Here is an 18,314-nt window from a genome sequence, read left to right as displayed (position 1 = left end):
CCTGGATGGCTTTGAGCCAATCACTTTATCAATGTGACCTATTCACACAACTCTGTTTTGGAGATAAATATGAAGGGAGATGCTAATACCTTCAAGTTGTGGATAAGAATGGGAAATATACCAAATAGGAAGTGAGACAAATGTCTAGGAATCCACCTATTCATTGACCAGCTATGTGAATTAAGAATGTGGCCTAATCATTAGGTATAGTTGTCTTGTTGAAAGCTTTAAAAAGAACCAATTCTGGGGGGGAAAACAGAGGGTATCTGCAGATGTTCCACTGAATTATCTAAGTTTTGCAAATTCTGGCATCTGTCAATACTGGAATACAGTAGTACATCAAAAGTAGTCCCTGAGTCAAGGTTGACTCAGCCTTCCATCCTTCCGAGGTGGGTGAAATGAGGACCCAGACTGTGGGGGCGATATGCTGACTCTGTAAACTGCTTCGAGAGGGCTGAAAGCCCTTTGAAGCGGTATATAAGTCTAACTGCTATTGCTATTGTTTATGTATCATAATTGGAACTTGCAGGTCTCTCATTAAGCAAAATAGTCATTAAGTGAGAAATCATGCAACTATGACTATGTTTTTCTTTTCCTTGCTTCCTACTGTTTGGAAAGTTCACGCTGGTGGTATTGGGAAATCTAGCTTAAAATTGGCAATGCCAATCAATTTTAAAACTTTGTTTTTGTTTGCCTCTGCCCTTTGGAATATTCACCTCTGAGCTGGGATAAATATCAAGAACAGAATTAACATCTGTATTTACATTCACTGGAGGGAAAGGGATTGCAAGACAGCAAACAGGCACAAAATAGGAGAAATACAATTGCAAAAGAAAAGTCAAATGTGACCAATATATCTGCAATGCAGCGCAGGGAAAAAAAGCATCCACAGCAGGTCTAGATTTTAGTATGAGTTAACTATTTTGCCAGGAAGTGAATCTATGTTCCTTGGCTAATTAGCCTTATAACGTTTAATAAATATGATAGCATCTTTACTTACCTAAGCATCTCACAGATTATTTGTGCATAATTGCATACAGGAAATTCCATGAAATAAATTATGATAATTGGGGGAAATTTGAAAGCCACTCTAAGTGTTAAAGAGAAGACTAATCTGTTTGAAAGGCTGTGTGATTTATTTTCAATTTAAAATAGCATGGAACTGATCCTTCAGTGAACTGCTGGTCACCCACAGCATTACCCTGAATACAAAAAGAATGGCCATAAGGTCTACATATACCAATGGAGGACTCTTGACCTCTGAAGAAGAGACATGCTATCCTGTGATATCTTTAAATTATGAGGTGAATTTAATAAAGCTGTACCTTTATCAAAATGCAGATCATTAACAAGAATCTTTCCAGATCTCAAATCAGGTCCAGTAGATTCATTGGGTATGTCAACCTTTGGCCACGGCAAGATCAGCCCTTCTTTAACTGAAAGTTATTTTTCAGGGGAATGCACAGATAACAATTTCCTTTGGTTTTGTTTTCTCTTTTGGGTCAATGTTGAATCACAGCGTAGCAGACATGTGTATTATTTTATTATTATTATTATTATTGCTACTTAGTGTGACATCTATAAAGACATTAGATCAATCAATGGTTCCACTGCTACCTGTTATCAACAGTGTTTGTATTAATCTGATCTTCTCATTTTTTTCTTGCTGCAAAGGAATTAATTAACCCAGCTTCCAGGGCCACTTCTGTAATCATATACTGTGCAGCTATTTCTTTGTTTATGTAAACTACACCTTGTCAGAAACAATGTCACCATTGAATGCTTGCAGTTATGATCAATTGGCACATTGTCCTTGAAAGGAACAGCCTGGGTGTTTTTTAGGATAAATGAAAAAAAGAGCTCTCCCCCACTATGAAATAGACAAAGTGGAAATATTTGAAACATATTCCAAAATTATTTCATTTTAAATAGCACGGCATGAATTGTATGTTAGCATATTTGAAGGTGATTCAGTAATCAATAGATCAAAATTTATATTAGAAGCAGAGCTGACTATTCCTCAATATTCTCTCTCTCTCTCTTATATTCTAATAATCTGTAGTATAAATTTGAATTATAAGATTATTCTTAAATATCCTAATTTTTAAGTGTGAAATATAATGCATAATTATCCATACAGTAGGGATATGCTTACAATGTGTGAAGCTGGGGGATCTCTGTACTCAAATATTCCTTTTATGGAGACTGAAATTAGAATATTTGTCCCGCTTTGCACTGCATTCTTATGGATTTTTAGAGTTTCTGTAAATTCTGCAAATTTATCTATGGATTTGACCAAATGAAAGTCACCGGTCCTTTTTTATTCATTGAAGTTAAATGCTTGAATCTTGGAAATTGAGCTTACAGTCTGTGCGGTCAATAAATGTTTCCTGAATACACAATCTGTTATATTTCATTTATGATTTCACATCCTGTCCTCCTTCACAAGAAGCATGTTTGCTAAGGGAACAGCAGCAACTTCATACAGAGAAGCTAGTGAAATTAGAGATCCATTCTATTGATCTAATTCCTCCCAATGGGAAGAGGATAACGAGAATATAAATCATATTATAGGGGGCATGCATAAGCATACCAGTGTGACATCTGTCCCTGTCCTATTGCCCCATTTGTACTCATTTCCTTTGTTCATGTCCATGTTTATACTTATACCTGTTATCTTGTACACGTTTGACAAATTAAATAAAATAAATAAAAAATAAAACCACATTGCTGCACAGCTGTAGTAAGCTTTGGTCATGTTATGTAGTTATTCAAAATGTAGCTATAGTATCACAATGTAGAGATTGTATATTCGTTATCTACTCTTGCAATAACGTTACTATCTTGAGTCTGCCTACGGTAATGATTTAAGAACAAAGTTCAAAATTAGAGAATACAAGAATCTTGGATAGGTATCACAATATCACTTGATAGATTCAGAAATAAATTCTTTTGTAATAATTCTATTACAAGTAAAATACTAAATTTTAATGCCATGTACAAAAATGGCAGAAGCCCATCCTCTTCAAACACACTTTATAAACTCAACCTGGATCTTATCAAATGATTTTATACAATTTAAATTACAAGATCCAATTTTAATGTATATTATACTCATAGAAAAAATCCCAGATGACTTTTCGGTTAAGTACAATACTATGGAACTTTTATAGACTATTGGCATCTATATTATTACAGTTTTCTAATGAAGCATTTAATTTTACTACAATCCTCTGTTCTGTGCCATTTACATTAAAATAATATCAAATTAGAGAGAGCTACCTATCAGATATATAATATGCTGTTGCATAATGTGCATGCCAAAATATATATTGTAACATTCACCATCCATATTTTTCTCAAACTCATTTATGAAATATAGCCAAGTATCTGTTGTTTGTTTGGTGATTGATAAGTTAGAATTGGATTTTTAATTTAAATTGTAAAACATCCTTTGATGTGGTTCATATTGAGTTTATAAAGAGGATGGGTTTCTGCCATTTTTGTACATACAATCACAATGGTTGTGCTGGTTTATTTTTATTTTTATTTTTTTAAAGATTTTTATTAACAATCATGTAAAATATACACACAAAATTTAGACGTATACCACATTTATACAATACAATACGAGCAGGAACGTCCTGTTCTTTCTAATAGCAATTATCAATCAATACCGCTCACCTTATATTATTTCCCCTTCCATTGTATTTCATTTGGATTTCACCATTCTTTTTTTTTTTTAATTAAATGTTTTTTAATTTTAGTTGAAACAAGTATAGCATCTTTCTTAATATATCAATCGATTACAAATAAGTTTTGGTACATCTCCTCCACAGTCAACCAACGTAACTCATATTAACTCAAGCATTATTATATATCCATTTTCATTTAACTGTAATTATTATTTAGGAGTATTGGTAGGAGTAATAATCTTGAACAATATCTACCCACACCGATGGGAAGGGAGAGAAATCAAAAAAAAGAAAGAGAAAAAAAGAACAAATATAAAGTAAAAGTTAAGATAAAAAATAGTAGATAATACAAAAAAGACAAAAACAATAATCAGGGAAACAAAACAAAACACAGGTGTCTGTTATGAAAAGAAAAAAAAGAAGTATATCAACTGGTTACAACATGTTTTGGTGCTTCTCTTCCATTAATTCATATTAATTCAGATATCTTAACTCAAATATTTACCATATCAACATCATTATACCTCCAGTTTCAATTATTATGGTTATTTAAACATCCTTCATCTTTAGCTATGCTAAAGAATTAATCCATAGCACATGCTGACAATTCATTTACTTATTTGTAAATTCCTCTATTGTCATCAAATCCTCATATCCTATTTTAGCTAAACCTCCATAATATTCAGTTATATCATATATCATAACATTTTCCCAGTATTGATTAACATTTGATTGTATGAATTTTTTTTAATAGTGCTAATTATTATAGTTAATACTCTTTATGTATAATCTAAAGGCGTTTTTTCATATCCAATTGTCAGTTATCATATCAACTCCACATTGTATACATTACTATCAGTATCCATTATTATTCAGCAATATCTGTTACAAGAGCGAGCGATTGTGTTTAACTAGTTTTCAATTGTATTCATCAATCTATCAGCCAGTTCCAAATTATATATATTGCTATCCATATCAGTCATTATTCAGCTATATCTATTACAAATTGAAGTAATCCGATTTAGCTAATTTTTGGATGTATTGTAGATTGTAGATTGTAGATTTATTTATTTATAGGCCGCCCTTTTCCCTGAGGGGACTCAGGGCGGCTTACAATCAAAAAAGGAAGGGGAGTGTAGGACAATACCAAAAAGAAATGTGCACAAAGTAAATTAGACAGTAAAACTCAACATTCACTCAGCATTCGGGAGGGGCGAAAATAAGATTATCCCCAGGCCTGACGGGTTAGCCAGTTCTTGAGGGCTGTGCGGAAGGCCTGGACGGTGGTGAGGGTACGAATCTCCACGGGGAGATTGTTCCATAGTGTCGGAGCCGCAACAGAGAAGGCTCTCCTCCGAGTAGTCGCCAGTCGGCACTGACTGGCGGATGGAATACGGAGGAGGCCAACTCTATGCGATCTGATGGGACGCAGGGAGGTAATTGGCAGAAGGCGGTCTCTCAAATAGCCAGATCCACTACCATGGAGCGCTTTATAGGTGGTGAGTAGGACCTTGAAGTGCACCCGGAGATCAATCATATTGTCCCATCTGTCAGCCTGTGTCCCTCCAACAACGCGATTTCCTCAGCCCAGTAGCCATTCGTTGGATAGATTTACCAAATGTTTCCATAAGCAAATCCAAACAAAAATATTTCGGCACCTTTGGATTCTGAATGTCGGTGATGAAATAATAATGTTGTCTTAGGCTTATAAAATTTCCCAAATTAACTTTAATTCGCAAGGGTGGATTCTCCATTCCTCCTGCACTTTGTCTCTTTAAATGAATCTTCTTTATAGCTTCCCCCTCCCTTTCTTCCTCTGAGATAGACCAGACACCATTTCTCACATTTTCCATTTGTGTTTCAGGAACATTTAAGCATTCAACGATCTCAGTTTTAGCTTCAGATTTTAGAATCAGTTGATCCAGGGTTCTTTCCAATTTTTGGTAAGAATCAAAGAGTCCTTTACACGCAGAGAACAGAGCCTGAAATGAAATCTTGGAGGTATTTTGGGACGCCATGATGTGTCGTAGTTAAATATTAGAAGCTCTCTCTCTTTTTTTTTTTTTCCCCCACAGGCTTCGAAGTACTTTTTTTTTGTCTCTTACAGGCTGTCAATCTTATCTAGTTGTAAACAGAACTAGGTAGTAAAGTAGTAAAAATGTCAAATCGTGACGGGCTAATTAGAAGGAGATAAGTTTTACGATCCACTTAGGGAGATTCAGAGGGGGGAGGATGTCGCGGAGTTTCTTGAAGCATTTAAGAAGTAAAGTAACCACCAGTCATAAATCCATTAGAAAAGCCAATTCGCCGCTAAATCTTCTTGTTGTTTGGTTTTCAATTAGCTTAATTTTTAACACGAACAGTCTCTCTTGGATAATAAAATCAGCTTACCAGATGACATCACTTCTTCCATTCTTAGGGGCAACCTGCAGTTTCAGTTAGCACGCAGCTAATCCAAAAAGGAATTGGCACGGGGAGTTAATACCCTCCCCCAGAGATTTGCGGATATCTCTGGAGTCCTGGGTCTCTCCCCACCTTCACTGTCGTCTACGGGACAGTTAGAGTTCAAAGAACCCGTCCAAAAATCCTTTGGTATAGAGGAATTTCAGGAGTAGCCTGAAACTCCATCTTCTCACTGCTAAGCCCCGCCTTCTTCCCTGGATTTCACCATTCTTAACCCTCTTATCTTACTCATAACTATTATTTTTTGAGTTTTGTTATATTCCTTCATTGATTTTTGTTTCTTTCCTCCATCCACCTATACCATTTATCCCATATCTGGTAGAATTCTGATTCTTCTTTTCCCTGGATTTCTTTAGTTAGTTTGTCCATTTCGGCACAGTCCATAACCTTTCTTATTATTTCATCTTCGCTTGGAATTAATTTGTTTTTCCATTTCTGGGCAAAGACAATCCTTGTCGCCATAATTATATGTAGTATTAAATACTGGATTTCTCTTTTGTATTTCACAGACATTATTCCTAATAAAAAAACTTCAGGTTTCCATTTTATTTTAACCCCCGTTATTGCCTCCAGCCAATTTTTGATCCTTGTGCTGGTTTATTTTTATATTCTTTAGTGATCTCTTTTATTAGGGGACGTGGTGGTACAATGGCTTAATGACACTGGATTTGTTGGCCAGAAATGATCAGCACTCCGGCAGTTTGAACCCAGAATCATGGGATGGAGTGAGCTCCTGTCACTTGTTCCTAGCTCTTGCCCCCTCTAGCAGTTTGAAAACGTACCATTTGCAAGTACCATATATAAATAGGTGCCACCGCTTTGGTGGTAGGAAATGCCAGCTGCATTTTGTGCAGGGAGCAGGAACCAGCACTGGATCTGCCTGGATGAAATTGATGGAAAACTGGTGGAGGAAAGCCCCCGGTGATCTAACTCCCTCAAGAGTGTTGCTGGCCAGCTGGCGCAGAGCTAGTTCTCCCATCCTGGTAGAACGCCAGTGCAATAAAGGGAGCAGAGACTGTCGGCTGCCAGAACTTCTGCCTTGTGTAAACATTGTAGACTCCCTAACCTTGTACGCCATATGCTAAATAAATAATAATCTCTTCCATTTGCAGTTTTCCAGATGGAAATCCACATTCAAGATTAGGGCAAGTGGGGGGAGAGGTTCCATGTGATGGAGAGAGGAGGAACAGACTGATATGGTTTTTTTGGCGTTGCCAGTCACAGGGTTTCTCTTACTTTTCTTGTTTGGACCTTTAAGCAATTGCAAGCACATTTTTTGAGGACTCCCACCCCGCACACCACCACCTAAATAATAAAATCCTTTTTTCTGTGGGTAAAGTTACACATTGTTCTCAGCAGAATACTTTAAGCAATTTCAAAATATTCAGTGTTGGTAATTTGGCCCTGAAAGATCAGTACATATTTCACTTCTCAGATACCTACCAATAGGCAAAACTCAGTCTTAAGACTTTGTTTATTCTGAGCAAAGGTTGCTTTGATCTGTGTCCAATGTAAATTGAATCATAATTATCATTTAATATAGCATAATACTTTGCCCCTGCTTTTCAAATCAGGAAGTACACAGCTTCTTTAAAATGTAATCTGTAGGCATATTCCAGGTATGCTAATGTACTGCTAATACTAATGTATTTTAAAAAGAATACAGTAAAAGCTTAGTCACTGAAAAACAGAATGACTACAGGTAGTCCTCAACTTACGACCACAATTGAGCCCAAAATTTATGTTGCTAAGTGAGAAATTTTGCCCCATTTTATGAGTTTTCTTGCCACATTTGTTAAGTGAATTACTGCAGTTGTTAAATGAGTAAGCCAGTTTTTAAATGAATCTGGCTTCCCCATTGACTTTGCTTGTCAGAAGATCTCACATGATCATGGGACACTGCAACCGTCATAAATGTGAGTCAGTTATCAAGCATCTGAAATGTAAATTATGTGACCATGGGGATGCTGCAACAGTCGTAAGTCTGAAAAATGGTCATGTCACTTTTTTCAGAGCCATTGTAACTTTGAATAGTCACTAAGTGAACTATTGTAAGTCGAGGACTACCTGTACCCAGGATTTAAACAGGGGAATTTTCTAAATTAAAGGAAGTAGTTCTAGATAAACCTGAAGAACAAATAAAAACTAACAGTATCTGCAACAAGAAAAATCTTAAGGGATGAAGGGTTACAAGCCACATTGGGACAGGCTGAAAGAGGAACCAAGGTTCAGAATTACGCAATGTATGGTAACCATTCCCTTTTTTCAACAAACAAGGGGGAGGATTTGGGAAGTGAGAACAAAGCCCGGACTGGATTTTTGCAAATCACTGAAAATTTGTGAGTTGCAAAACTAAGACCAACGAGTAGTTTTCCACGTTCAGAAATCCAGCTCGACTTTTTGTGTTGACTTGGAGAAAAACTTGAATACATTTAGTTTACTGAAGGGGGCGGTCTGCCTTTAGTTGTAAATATACAGACCGCCTGCTTACAGCACGGGACGGGGCGTCTCCAGGGAACATGGTAGTTCAGGGCAAAAGGACTTTGCTGCAGAAAATTATACATTGTAGCCGCCGCGTCTATCGAGGATCGACCGGCGGGCTCGGGTGTGTCACACAGCCATGCCAAGCGCTTCCTCCGGTGCGTTTTCCGAGCTCCTGGGCAGGGGGCATTCCTCAAGCTCGCCCCCTTCACATAGCCACCACTTTCGCCTCCCAGGCGGCCGCGCCTGCCGCAGGTGACTATGGCAGGGTTTTCAAGAGGTCGGTGGAGCAGCCGGATCAACTTTGGGCCGAAGCGGCTCAAAGCATCACGTGGCACAAGCTGTGGACTAAAATCTTGGAAAGGAAAGATCCCTTTAGCACTTCTTGGTGAGTGGCTGGCGAGGCTCGCGTAACTCTTGCTCTGCCGACGTCATAAAACGGGAGCGTCATAAAAGTACCCGGGTTTCTTCAGCTCGCTGGCCCGGTCGCAATTTTTGTAACAACTGGGGAAGTTTGCTGCGCGTCTTTTAGTCTTCCCCGGGTCTTTGGAAAGAAACCCCGACACTTGTGGAGTTTCTACCGACCATACAGTGGTTAAGGCACGGCATTCATGTCAGGAAAAGATGGCACCATGAAAAAAGAAAGGCAGAATAAGCATCATCGCAGGGTTTGTCAGAGTTGACTTCCGTTTTAAGTATTGCTGAGTTCACCAATTGTGACTGCCTGTCCTATTGAAAAAGTTGTAATGACCGCATTTCCAGTACATACAATGCCGAAATCTTTCTCCCTTCCTATTATATAATACTGAGGGCAGTATATGAGTTAAGTACAGCAAACTTCTGCACTTGAATAGATAATCAATGTGCATCATAATACATAAGATTAGACATATGTATTTTGTGGTGTGATTAGTTAGGTGTGAAATGCAAGATTATCTAAACCAGTGATTTCCAATATAATGCTCTCTGGATATGTTTATATAACACTTATGATCTACCAGCCAGAGGTTACCCAAGAAAAGTGCTGGTCTGGTGCTTCCCCCATAGGGTAGATTGCCCTTACAATATTAGCACATTTGTAATTGTAGGAAACTTGGAAATTAAAAATGGTTACACTATGGATGATATCAGTATTTAATTGCCTCCTTTCTTTTCCTTTGTATAGCTGAGCTCTAAAAACAGGTTTGTCCTGCTTTCAGTAACACTGTAGTGATCATGCTGATTGGCAAAGGTGGAAAAACCTTAGGGTAGCTAGGGAGAGTTGTCCTCAAGTTTTGACCTTTCTGATTAGGGACAAGAACAGTGCTCCAGTAACCTGAACAGATAGTTCCCTTATATTGATACTGAGTAAAATGAGCAAAGCATATTAGTTTGCTGGCATTTTTATATTGAATTAATGAGTATTTGGAAATTATTTTTAATATGAGATGATTCGTGGAGTATTATTGCTATTAGTTTGCTGTTTCTTGGAAAGGCACTTTTCTGTTGACAAATGAAACAACCTAATTCTGTCAACAACTTTTGTGTTGACACAGAGATCAAAAGACTTGCTGAAAGCCTTTTTATATTGTTCCGTTTTGCTTCATTTAACTGTGAAGGGAGGAATAATGTACAAAAGTTGTTGTTGCACTAGTTGTTGTTTCACTAGCCCTAAGAGGTTCCTTTCTTTCTTTTTGGAATATCTTTAACTCCTGTTATATAGATATGGACTCCTGGTTTATAGGATGAATAGTGCTTGAAGGCTTTTTTTTAGTGCCTTTGAATCAGTGTTGACTCCTAGTGATTACCAGGATTAGCAGTCCCCACAGTTTTCTTAGGAAGATTTCCAAAGTGATTTGCCATTGTTCTTCCTAAGGTTGAGAGATAGTGACTGGCTTTGGTGTTGTAATTAAGTTACTGTTTTAGCCTTCATTCTGTTCAACAGCTACGTGAAACCATTCAGTGAGATGATTTCAAGATTTAGAGTAAAGTGTTAGTACGATGATGACATCCAGATCGATCTTTTTTAAACCTTGGATTTTGATGAGGCAATAAAATTGCTGCACAAGAGCCTGATTTGAGTAATAAGCTAAGTAACTGGCCTCTTTGGCAAGAAACATCTTTATCTAACACAAGCTGTGACCTAATTTGAATAAACCTTGCCCTGGTAATTTTTTTCAGATTGCTGATCAATGATAGTTCAGAAATTAATTTGTATAAAAATTGCAAGAATGCAATATGAACCTGTATCACTTCCTTACCATTTTTTTTTACTGACACCCAGTTTATTTCCAGTGCCAATTCAGAGTATTGGTATTAATTGTAAAGACCTTGCACTGTGAGGGAGTAGAATTTCTGAAGGTCTGCTATTTTCATCCTCCTTACACCTTAAAGCAGTGATGGCTAAACCTTTTTGTTGTCATGTGCCAAAATATGCACGACACCCCCCATGTGCACCTCATCCCCCTGTATGCGTGTGTGTGACCCCCCATGCTCCTGATTCCTCTGTGCATGCGCATGTGACCCCCTGTGCTCCCCCCGCCATGCACATGCATGTGTGACCTCTCCGGTGCCCCATCATGGGGCTAGTGAGCCTCCCTGCAGCGTCCTGGGAGCAAAAATGGGATGCGGGGGGCATGCCGCATCCCCATGTGACCCCTGCCCCCATGCATGCATACGTGACCCCTGTGCATGCTCAGGCACCTCCTACATGTGCCCCGCCCCCAACGCATGCACGGCAGAGATGCAAAAATCAACTGGCTAGCAGGAGGTGCATACACATGCATGGTGGAGCTGAGCTGGAGCGACAGCTTGCATGCCTGCAGAGAGGGCTCTGTGTGCCACCTGTGGCATATGTCCCATAGGTTCACCATCACGGCCTTAAAGTCATCTTTGGAGGGCTCCATACTCCATCCTACTATAGAGTATGCCATGAGTGATTATTCCGTTAATCAGTTAATTAACTGAATGGGTACTCAGGAGCAGACTTTTCAGTGTTGGCTTCCTAACTTTGGAATGCTGTCGCCAGTGATGTACATCTCACGCCATGTCTTTTAGGCCAGGAAAATCATTTTTACTTTTGGAGACCTTTAAATAATGTATAATGCTGTTCCTATATTTTCAAGTTCTTATTGCTGCTATTATTTTTTATGTCAGCTTTTCTCAACATTTCTGCAATTTGAGACCACAAAATGCAAGTTTGGAAACTGCAAGGACAGCCCAGTTATACACATACTCCATATTTGTGTGTGTTTGTGTATCCCAGTTACACAGTCTCTGTCTCTGTCTCTCTCTTTCTCTCTCTCTCTGTGTACATATGGCAGAGTTGCATTTGTATCCCTTTCCATCTCATCAGTTTTAAAAGCCCTTTTAAACTAACCTCAAAATCAAAAATGCAATTCAAGATTAAGCATCTATCACTTCAGTTGGGGGCTGAGGCAGCAAATAGGCTCAAGTCAGCATCTTTGGACCAGACTATTAGATATGTACTAGCAGTTCACTGGCCAGAGACCCACTTGGCCTTCAGTCCTGCTTTGCCATTTCTAGCAACACTCACCTGGAGATGTGCTGAGACAATCTGCTGAGGCTGTTGAATGTGTGAAGTTGTAGCAGATTACCTATGCAGCACCATGCATCTCCAATAGTCTGCAGACCACAGTTGGAGAATTACTTTGCTGCATATTTTTTATTATTTCTGTGTATTTTATATAATGTTTTAATGCATTTTTTAAGTGATTGTTTTACCTACTGTTTATTTTATTTTTGTAAATTGCAGTGAGACTTTTAAAATTGGAAGGGGTATGCCAATGTAACTACACTATAAATAAACATAAATAGCAATTGGCTAAGTATTTACTGCACACTTAGGACTGCACTCCATAGGAGCACACTTTATAGTCACTATGCATGAATCACTTGTTGAAAATTAACTTGACATACATTAGCTTTTTGAACCTATAAATATCTATTGATAAAGGGGCTAATGTAGAGAGAGTTTGAGGGATTCTTTTTTTCTCTAGAAAATTTGTTTTCCTAGTCTAAAACATCATGACTGTTATTAATGACACTGAGATTCTGTTGCCTTCCATCTCTTTTTTCTCCTGTAGTTATCTTTTTCTTCTGTGTTTGACTGGTGCTGTTCAGCTTCTTAATTTCTCTCTCTCTCTAATAGAGAACATGCTACAGATACTTAGCTATAGGTAAGTAATTTAGGCTTTCCCTTCATGATGCTGTTTCTTAAATAAAACTTAACTTTTGTTTTCTTTCATGCAAATGCAGTTTCAAAAATACTTTCATACAAAGTTGTACTCATAACCTCTGTGTGTCTCTCCATATACCACAGTGGTGGGATTCATTTTTTTAAACTTTCGGTTCTGTGGGCGTGGCTTGGTAGGCGTGGTGTAGCATGGCTTGGTGGGTGTGGCAGGGGAAGGTTACTGCAAAATCCCCATTCCCTGGGATGTGGCCAGTCAGAGGTGGTATTTACTGCTTCTCCGAACTTCTCAAAATTTCCACTACTGAATGCCACCTCTGATATACTGTAAATCTTTTATGCTAAGCAAAACCTTTCTGACCAATATTCCATTATGTATGTATATGCAGAAATAAAGAGGATGGGGTATGTGGCTGTTTTTCATTTGTAAGAATGGGAAATAAATCATAGGTTGTCCTTGCGTCCTTGTGCCTTGATATAAGTAATTTAGATAATTCTCAAGCTTGTGAAGTTATGTATGTATTGAAGTATTAAAATTGACTGAGAAGGAGTGGGTACACAATAGTCCCTTGTTGAGTAAGCATGTCTGTACAGTCTTGTGAGGGAAGGGATAATTAGCTTCTCATGGATCCACTCATCATTGGATCCATTTTCAAACTGAAAATGGATCCAATGATGAGTGGAAACTAGGGACACAGATAACAAAAGCTCAGAATGGTGCATGGTAAATAATAATAATTGGTTACTGATTTCTTTCATCAATTTAACAGGCCATCCATCTTGCAAACATGAGTTTAATCAGCTAACATTTAGAAAAAAATCCCCCCCAAAGCATACTATACTATATAGAAGTATGCTATAACAACTAAGGAAATCAACAATCAATTCAACTAACTTCCTATCCCGTGCTTGGGAAAATAGCAAAGTTTCAATGGCTTTTCAAAAGGCCACCAGGGTCGTAGGTACCTAATGTCAAGTGCTATGGTGTTCCAGAGGGTAGCTGTTGTGAAGCCACATTTGCTATAGGTGGATGTTATTACATAGTGGAAGCAAAGACCTCAAATGTAGTGTAGCTATCCCACCCACTATGTCATAACATCATTGCACAGATAACATGTAGTTTTTATATAGTCAAGGCGATAGCATTGATATAAATTACATAACTGATGTCAGTTGCATTATGATCTCATAATGAAAGTGACATTATTTGCACCTCTTGTTGCTCTTATCATAGACTTTCAGTATATCAAAGAGCTGTTAAAGCAGTGGGAAGCATTGGGATTTCCTGAGATTTCGTCCTATCTTGCACAATCTAAGGTAAATTAGTTAACCTCCTCCTTTATAGGAAATTATTTGAAGTGTGAATGATAGTTTTATTCAATTAATTTTAGTTTAATTTATTTTTATTTTTTTAAATTGTTCTTTCATTTTGTGGTAACTTGGTGCCATTTCAGTTTTAACTTAAAAATCGATGTTTTATGTTGTTAATTCTTGTTTTGCAGTGTTCACCTCTTTTGAAGGAAGATATGGATATAAATTGTTTAAGGAAATATTTGGGGGACCTTCCCTCTCTCCAAAGACCTATGAATAACAGTTTGTGAAGCTGCTGTTGTGTTTAATTTACCATTGATTCAAGCTAACAAGGCACTGCTTTGCTTTGCAGATTTTTTAATATAAATATTTTGATTCAGCTTTTGGTCCATGAATTACATAATTTGGCCACAAAAATACAGTTAGAGGTTTTCACTTTTTATTTTTAGCTCCAAACAAACGAATATCTCAGTTGGTGAAGACATTTTATTCACTGTTTTTTGACCCACACAACCTTTCTGCATGATGTTTTATCATTATTACGTCTTTTAAAGGACATTTCATCTTCTCTCCTATAACCAATTTTTTGTAACATGAATACAAATTGTACTTGGATGTTAAAGTAAAGATATTTCAGGGATCTGCTATTCTTTTTTTTCTAGATTTTACTTTCTTTGCAACTTATTTAGGCTAAAACATCCTGATTGTTGGGGGGAAAAAACCCAAATTCCTCTTCAGCCAATAAAAATGAAGACTGTGAACCCTATAGTTAATTATGGATATTGAAATCTTTTTCTTCAAGCACAGTGCTGAATGTGCCAAGTTTAGTGCCATCACTTATAAATAGACCTCCTACTGGATAACTAGGTTATATCTTGAAGTTTTATGCCACAAAGCATAAATTTCTCTGTCACCTGTTACTGTGTCTCAGTGTATTTAATCAGGATTCCAGGTTAACATCTCCAGAATCAGATGTGAATCTGAAAATCAAATAATTACTCAAATCTACACCCAACATTTTCTGCTTGTGCTTTAGCATAATATATACATATTTCTGCACAGTAACCTAATTCTAATATAAAATTAGGTTGGTTTTGATACCTATACATTCTTTGGATATTATATAGGAATTGCAATTAAATTTGTTAGTACTAAATGCTTGTAAATGATGTTACACATTTCGTAAAAAATGAAGAAAGAAAAATTGATTTATTTAATCAGATGCTTACCATATTGGTATTTAAATCTAATTTTCCAATCCATTTTCCTTTTTTAGGTTTGTTGGAGGAGAGCTGAATATTTGCTATAATGCTCTGGATCGCCACATTGAGAATGGACAAGGGGATCAAATTGCTATTATCTATGACAGTCCTGTAACAAATATGAAAGAGTTTATAACTTACAGTGAAGTTCTTGAACAGGTATGTATAAATATAAAAAATATAAATATAAAAAATATAAATATAAGTAATATAAATATAAATATATAATTATGAATATGAATATGAATGTGAATATGAATACAAATATAAATATAGATCTAGATATTGATATTGATATCAATACTTTATTAATATTGATGTTGATATTGATATTAATATTAATATTTATATAAATCTAAATAATCTAAATAATCTAAATAATCTAAATAATCTAAATAATCTAAATAATCTAAATAATCTAAATAATCTAAATAATCTAAATAATCTAAATAATCTAAATAATCTAAATAATCTAAATAATCTAAATAATCTAAATAATCTAAATAATCTAAATAATCTAAATAATCTAAATAATCTAAATATAAATATGGGTCTTTTCCCATGTAAGATTGAAAAACGTTGCCAAGACAATCTCAATCTTACATGGGAAAAGACTCGAATACCACAAGACCAGCATACCTATACCTGTGAACTTCTACGAAAACATATCTGTCTGTCTGTCTGTCTGTCTGTCTGTCTGCCTGCCTGCCTGCCTGCCTGCCTGCCTGCCTGCCTGCCTGCCTGCCTGCCTGCCTGCCTGCCTGCCTGCCTGCCTGCCTGCCTGCCTGCCTGCCTGCCTGCCTGCCTGCCTGCCTGCCTGCCTGCCTGCCTATCTATCTATCTATCTATCTATCTATCTATCTATCTATCTATCTATCTATCTAAAACTGAATGACAATAATGACATCATGATGTTTATAACATTCCAAATACACAAAATAGATAATTGCAAATAAATAAATTCTGTTAGAGTTCATTTGAAACAGAAAACAGTTGCTCTATGTTGTTACTGAGTTTGTTCTACCATTGAGACCCTTCTCTTCTTTGTTTTCTCATAAAGTTTCCCTTGAGTTGAGTTTGACTCCTAATGACTGTACAGATACATCCATGTTGTTTTCTTGACCATAGTTAATGTGGTTTCCCAATTTAATCTGCACCCCTTTTATGCAAGTGCCCTTCATGTCTGACTTTAGCTTTTTGAGATTAGCTGAGGTCAGAGAGATGCTGCCCCCTGCTGTGGCTATTTACTATTTTTAATCTTTTCAGTTAATTACATGCAATGCGACAGTGCAGTAGGTTAACAATTGAAAGTCATTAGAAGATTGTCTTTAATTATAGATTTTTACCATAGAATAAGAGGATGTATAATTAATTTGTACTGAATATTGAACTGAATGTCAATGTAATGTTTGTATAACCGAAAAGCTGTATGAGTGGAGATGATCAAACCACAAAGTGGTGTACTGGTTTCTTTGTACAGTTCTGTATTATATAGATAAAAGCATCTGTCTTCTATGAGCAGCTTTAAATATGTTTTCAGATTGCATCTGTTTTAGTCCTATTTATAAAGGTTATTGTTTCAATAAAGATTGATGATAGGTATAGTGCAAAGGGTCAGCATACTTATGCCGATGATATTTCAATTTTTTCTTTTTAATAAATTTACAGATATTTCTAAAATTCCGTTTTCACTTTGTCATAATGGAGTACCGAATGTAGATTAATGAGAAAAAAATGAATTTCAACAACTGTAAAAATCAAGCTGCAGCACAATGAAATTGACAAAAGTGAAGAGGGTCTGAATACTTTCTGTATGCACTGTAGGATTTGGAAAACTATAGGAATAGTTCTGTATGATAATCAGGTTTAGATCTAAATCCAGCAGATTGTTGATGCCTTCCAGATTTTCTAGATCAGGTAGCTCAATTTTGAAATTATTCATGGTGCAGCAAATGCCATGTTAGTAAAATAAGAAAGCAACCACCATCCACAATCTGATTCTGAATGAATACTGATCTGGCCCATATCCCAGAAGACTTATTTAAAGAAGTTCAAGAAAGTGCATTTATGTAGTACAAGAATGTGGGGAAATTTCTAAGAAAAAGACAGTTACCAAACATAACTAATATATTTGCTCTTCAGGCTCCTATGAATGGAACTTGGCTAAGAATATTAACAAAAGTACCTTCTCAATAAATTATGATTTTGTCATTCTTAAAAGAGTATAGGTCTTTCATTTCTAAAAGAGAGTTGTAAGAACTTCATTTTAAAAGCCTTTTTGCTCTGCCCAGTTGCATAATTTCAAAAATCTCAAAATTTTCATTTTTGAATTAAATACATGATCATGTGCAGCATGCCACTATATGCAAGATAGAATCTCTAAGCTCTTCCAAGTCAACAGTTTGCCCATGGCATCAAGCAAAAGGTACATGTAATGAATATTTTGATGCTTGATATTTCCTTAATTTATAATTATCAATATTTAAAGTGTTTACTTTGTTATGCTGGTTTAGATACCATTAGCTTACTGACACACAGATACAAAGTTTTAAAATCCATTAACATGAGACACTTATTATTTTGTCTGGTTGTACTGAATTATTGACTGATATATGTTATAAAATACTTTTTTTGATTGATATATTTTTTAGACCAGGTACAGGGTAAGTTTAATCTGATTTTGAACAGGTAAGCAGGGACAAACCTGTTTAATATCTGGATGTGAGATCAAAAATTCCCCAGTAGACTAGGGAATATATACTAGAAGATGACAATGATAGAACACTTCTATTTTATTTCCCAGAAAACAATCTGGATGTATTCATGAAATGAATAGATCAAGGTTGAAATCAGTTTTACAGGCAAGTGTCACAATAAATAAAATAACATTCTTCTGTTTTTAATGTAGTG

At 36.4% G+C, this 18,314-nt stretch overlaps 1 protein-coding gene across 1 annotated transcript in view; it reads left to right on the top strand.

The window, feature by feature from the left end:
* The first annotated feature begins 8,667 nt into the window (after nt 1–8,667).
* Nucleotides 8,668–18,314, top strand: part of ACSS3 (acyl-CoA synthetase short chain family member 3) — a 45,301-nt gene continuing 35,654 nt past the window's right edge. The window contains exons 1-2 of the mRNA XM_087723394.1: nt 8,668–9,027; nt 15,419–15,563. Coding sequence (XP_087579520.1) covers nt 8,678–9,027; nt 15,419–15,563 — 495 coding nt within the window. The 5' untranslated portion in view covers nt 8,668–8,677. The remainder of the gene's footprint in view (nt 9,028–15,418; nt 15,564–18,314) is intronic.

The sequence above is a fragment of the Thamnophis sirtalis genome, unplaced genomic scaffold (assembly GCF_051295495.1).
Source record: "Thamnophis sirtalis isolate CommonGarterSnake01/CBP01778 unplaced genomic scaffold, rThaSir2_p1.2 scaffold_9, whole genome shotgun sequence".
In the NCBI taxonomy this organism is placed as follows: Eukaryota; Metazoa; Chordata; class Lepidosauria; order Squamata; family Natricidae; genus Thamnophis; species Thamnophis sirtalis.
Note: the sequence above shows the minus strand (reverse complement) of the source record. Positions and strands in the feature narration are given on the sequence as shown.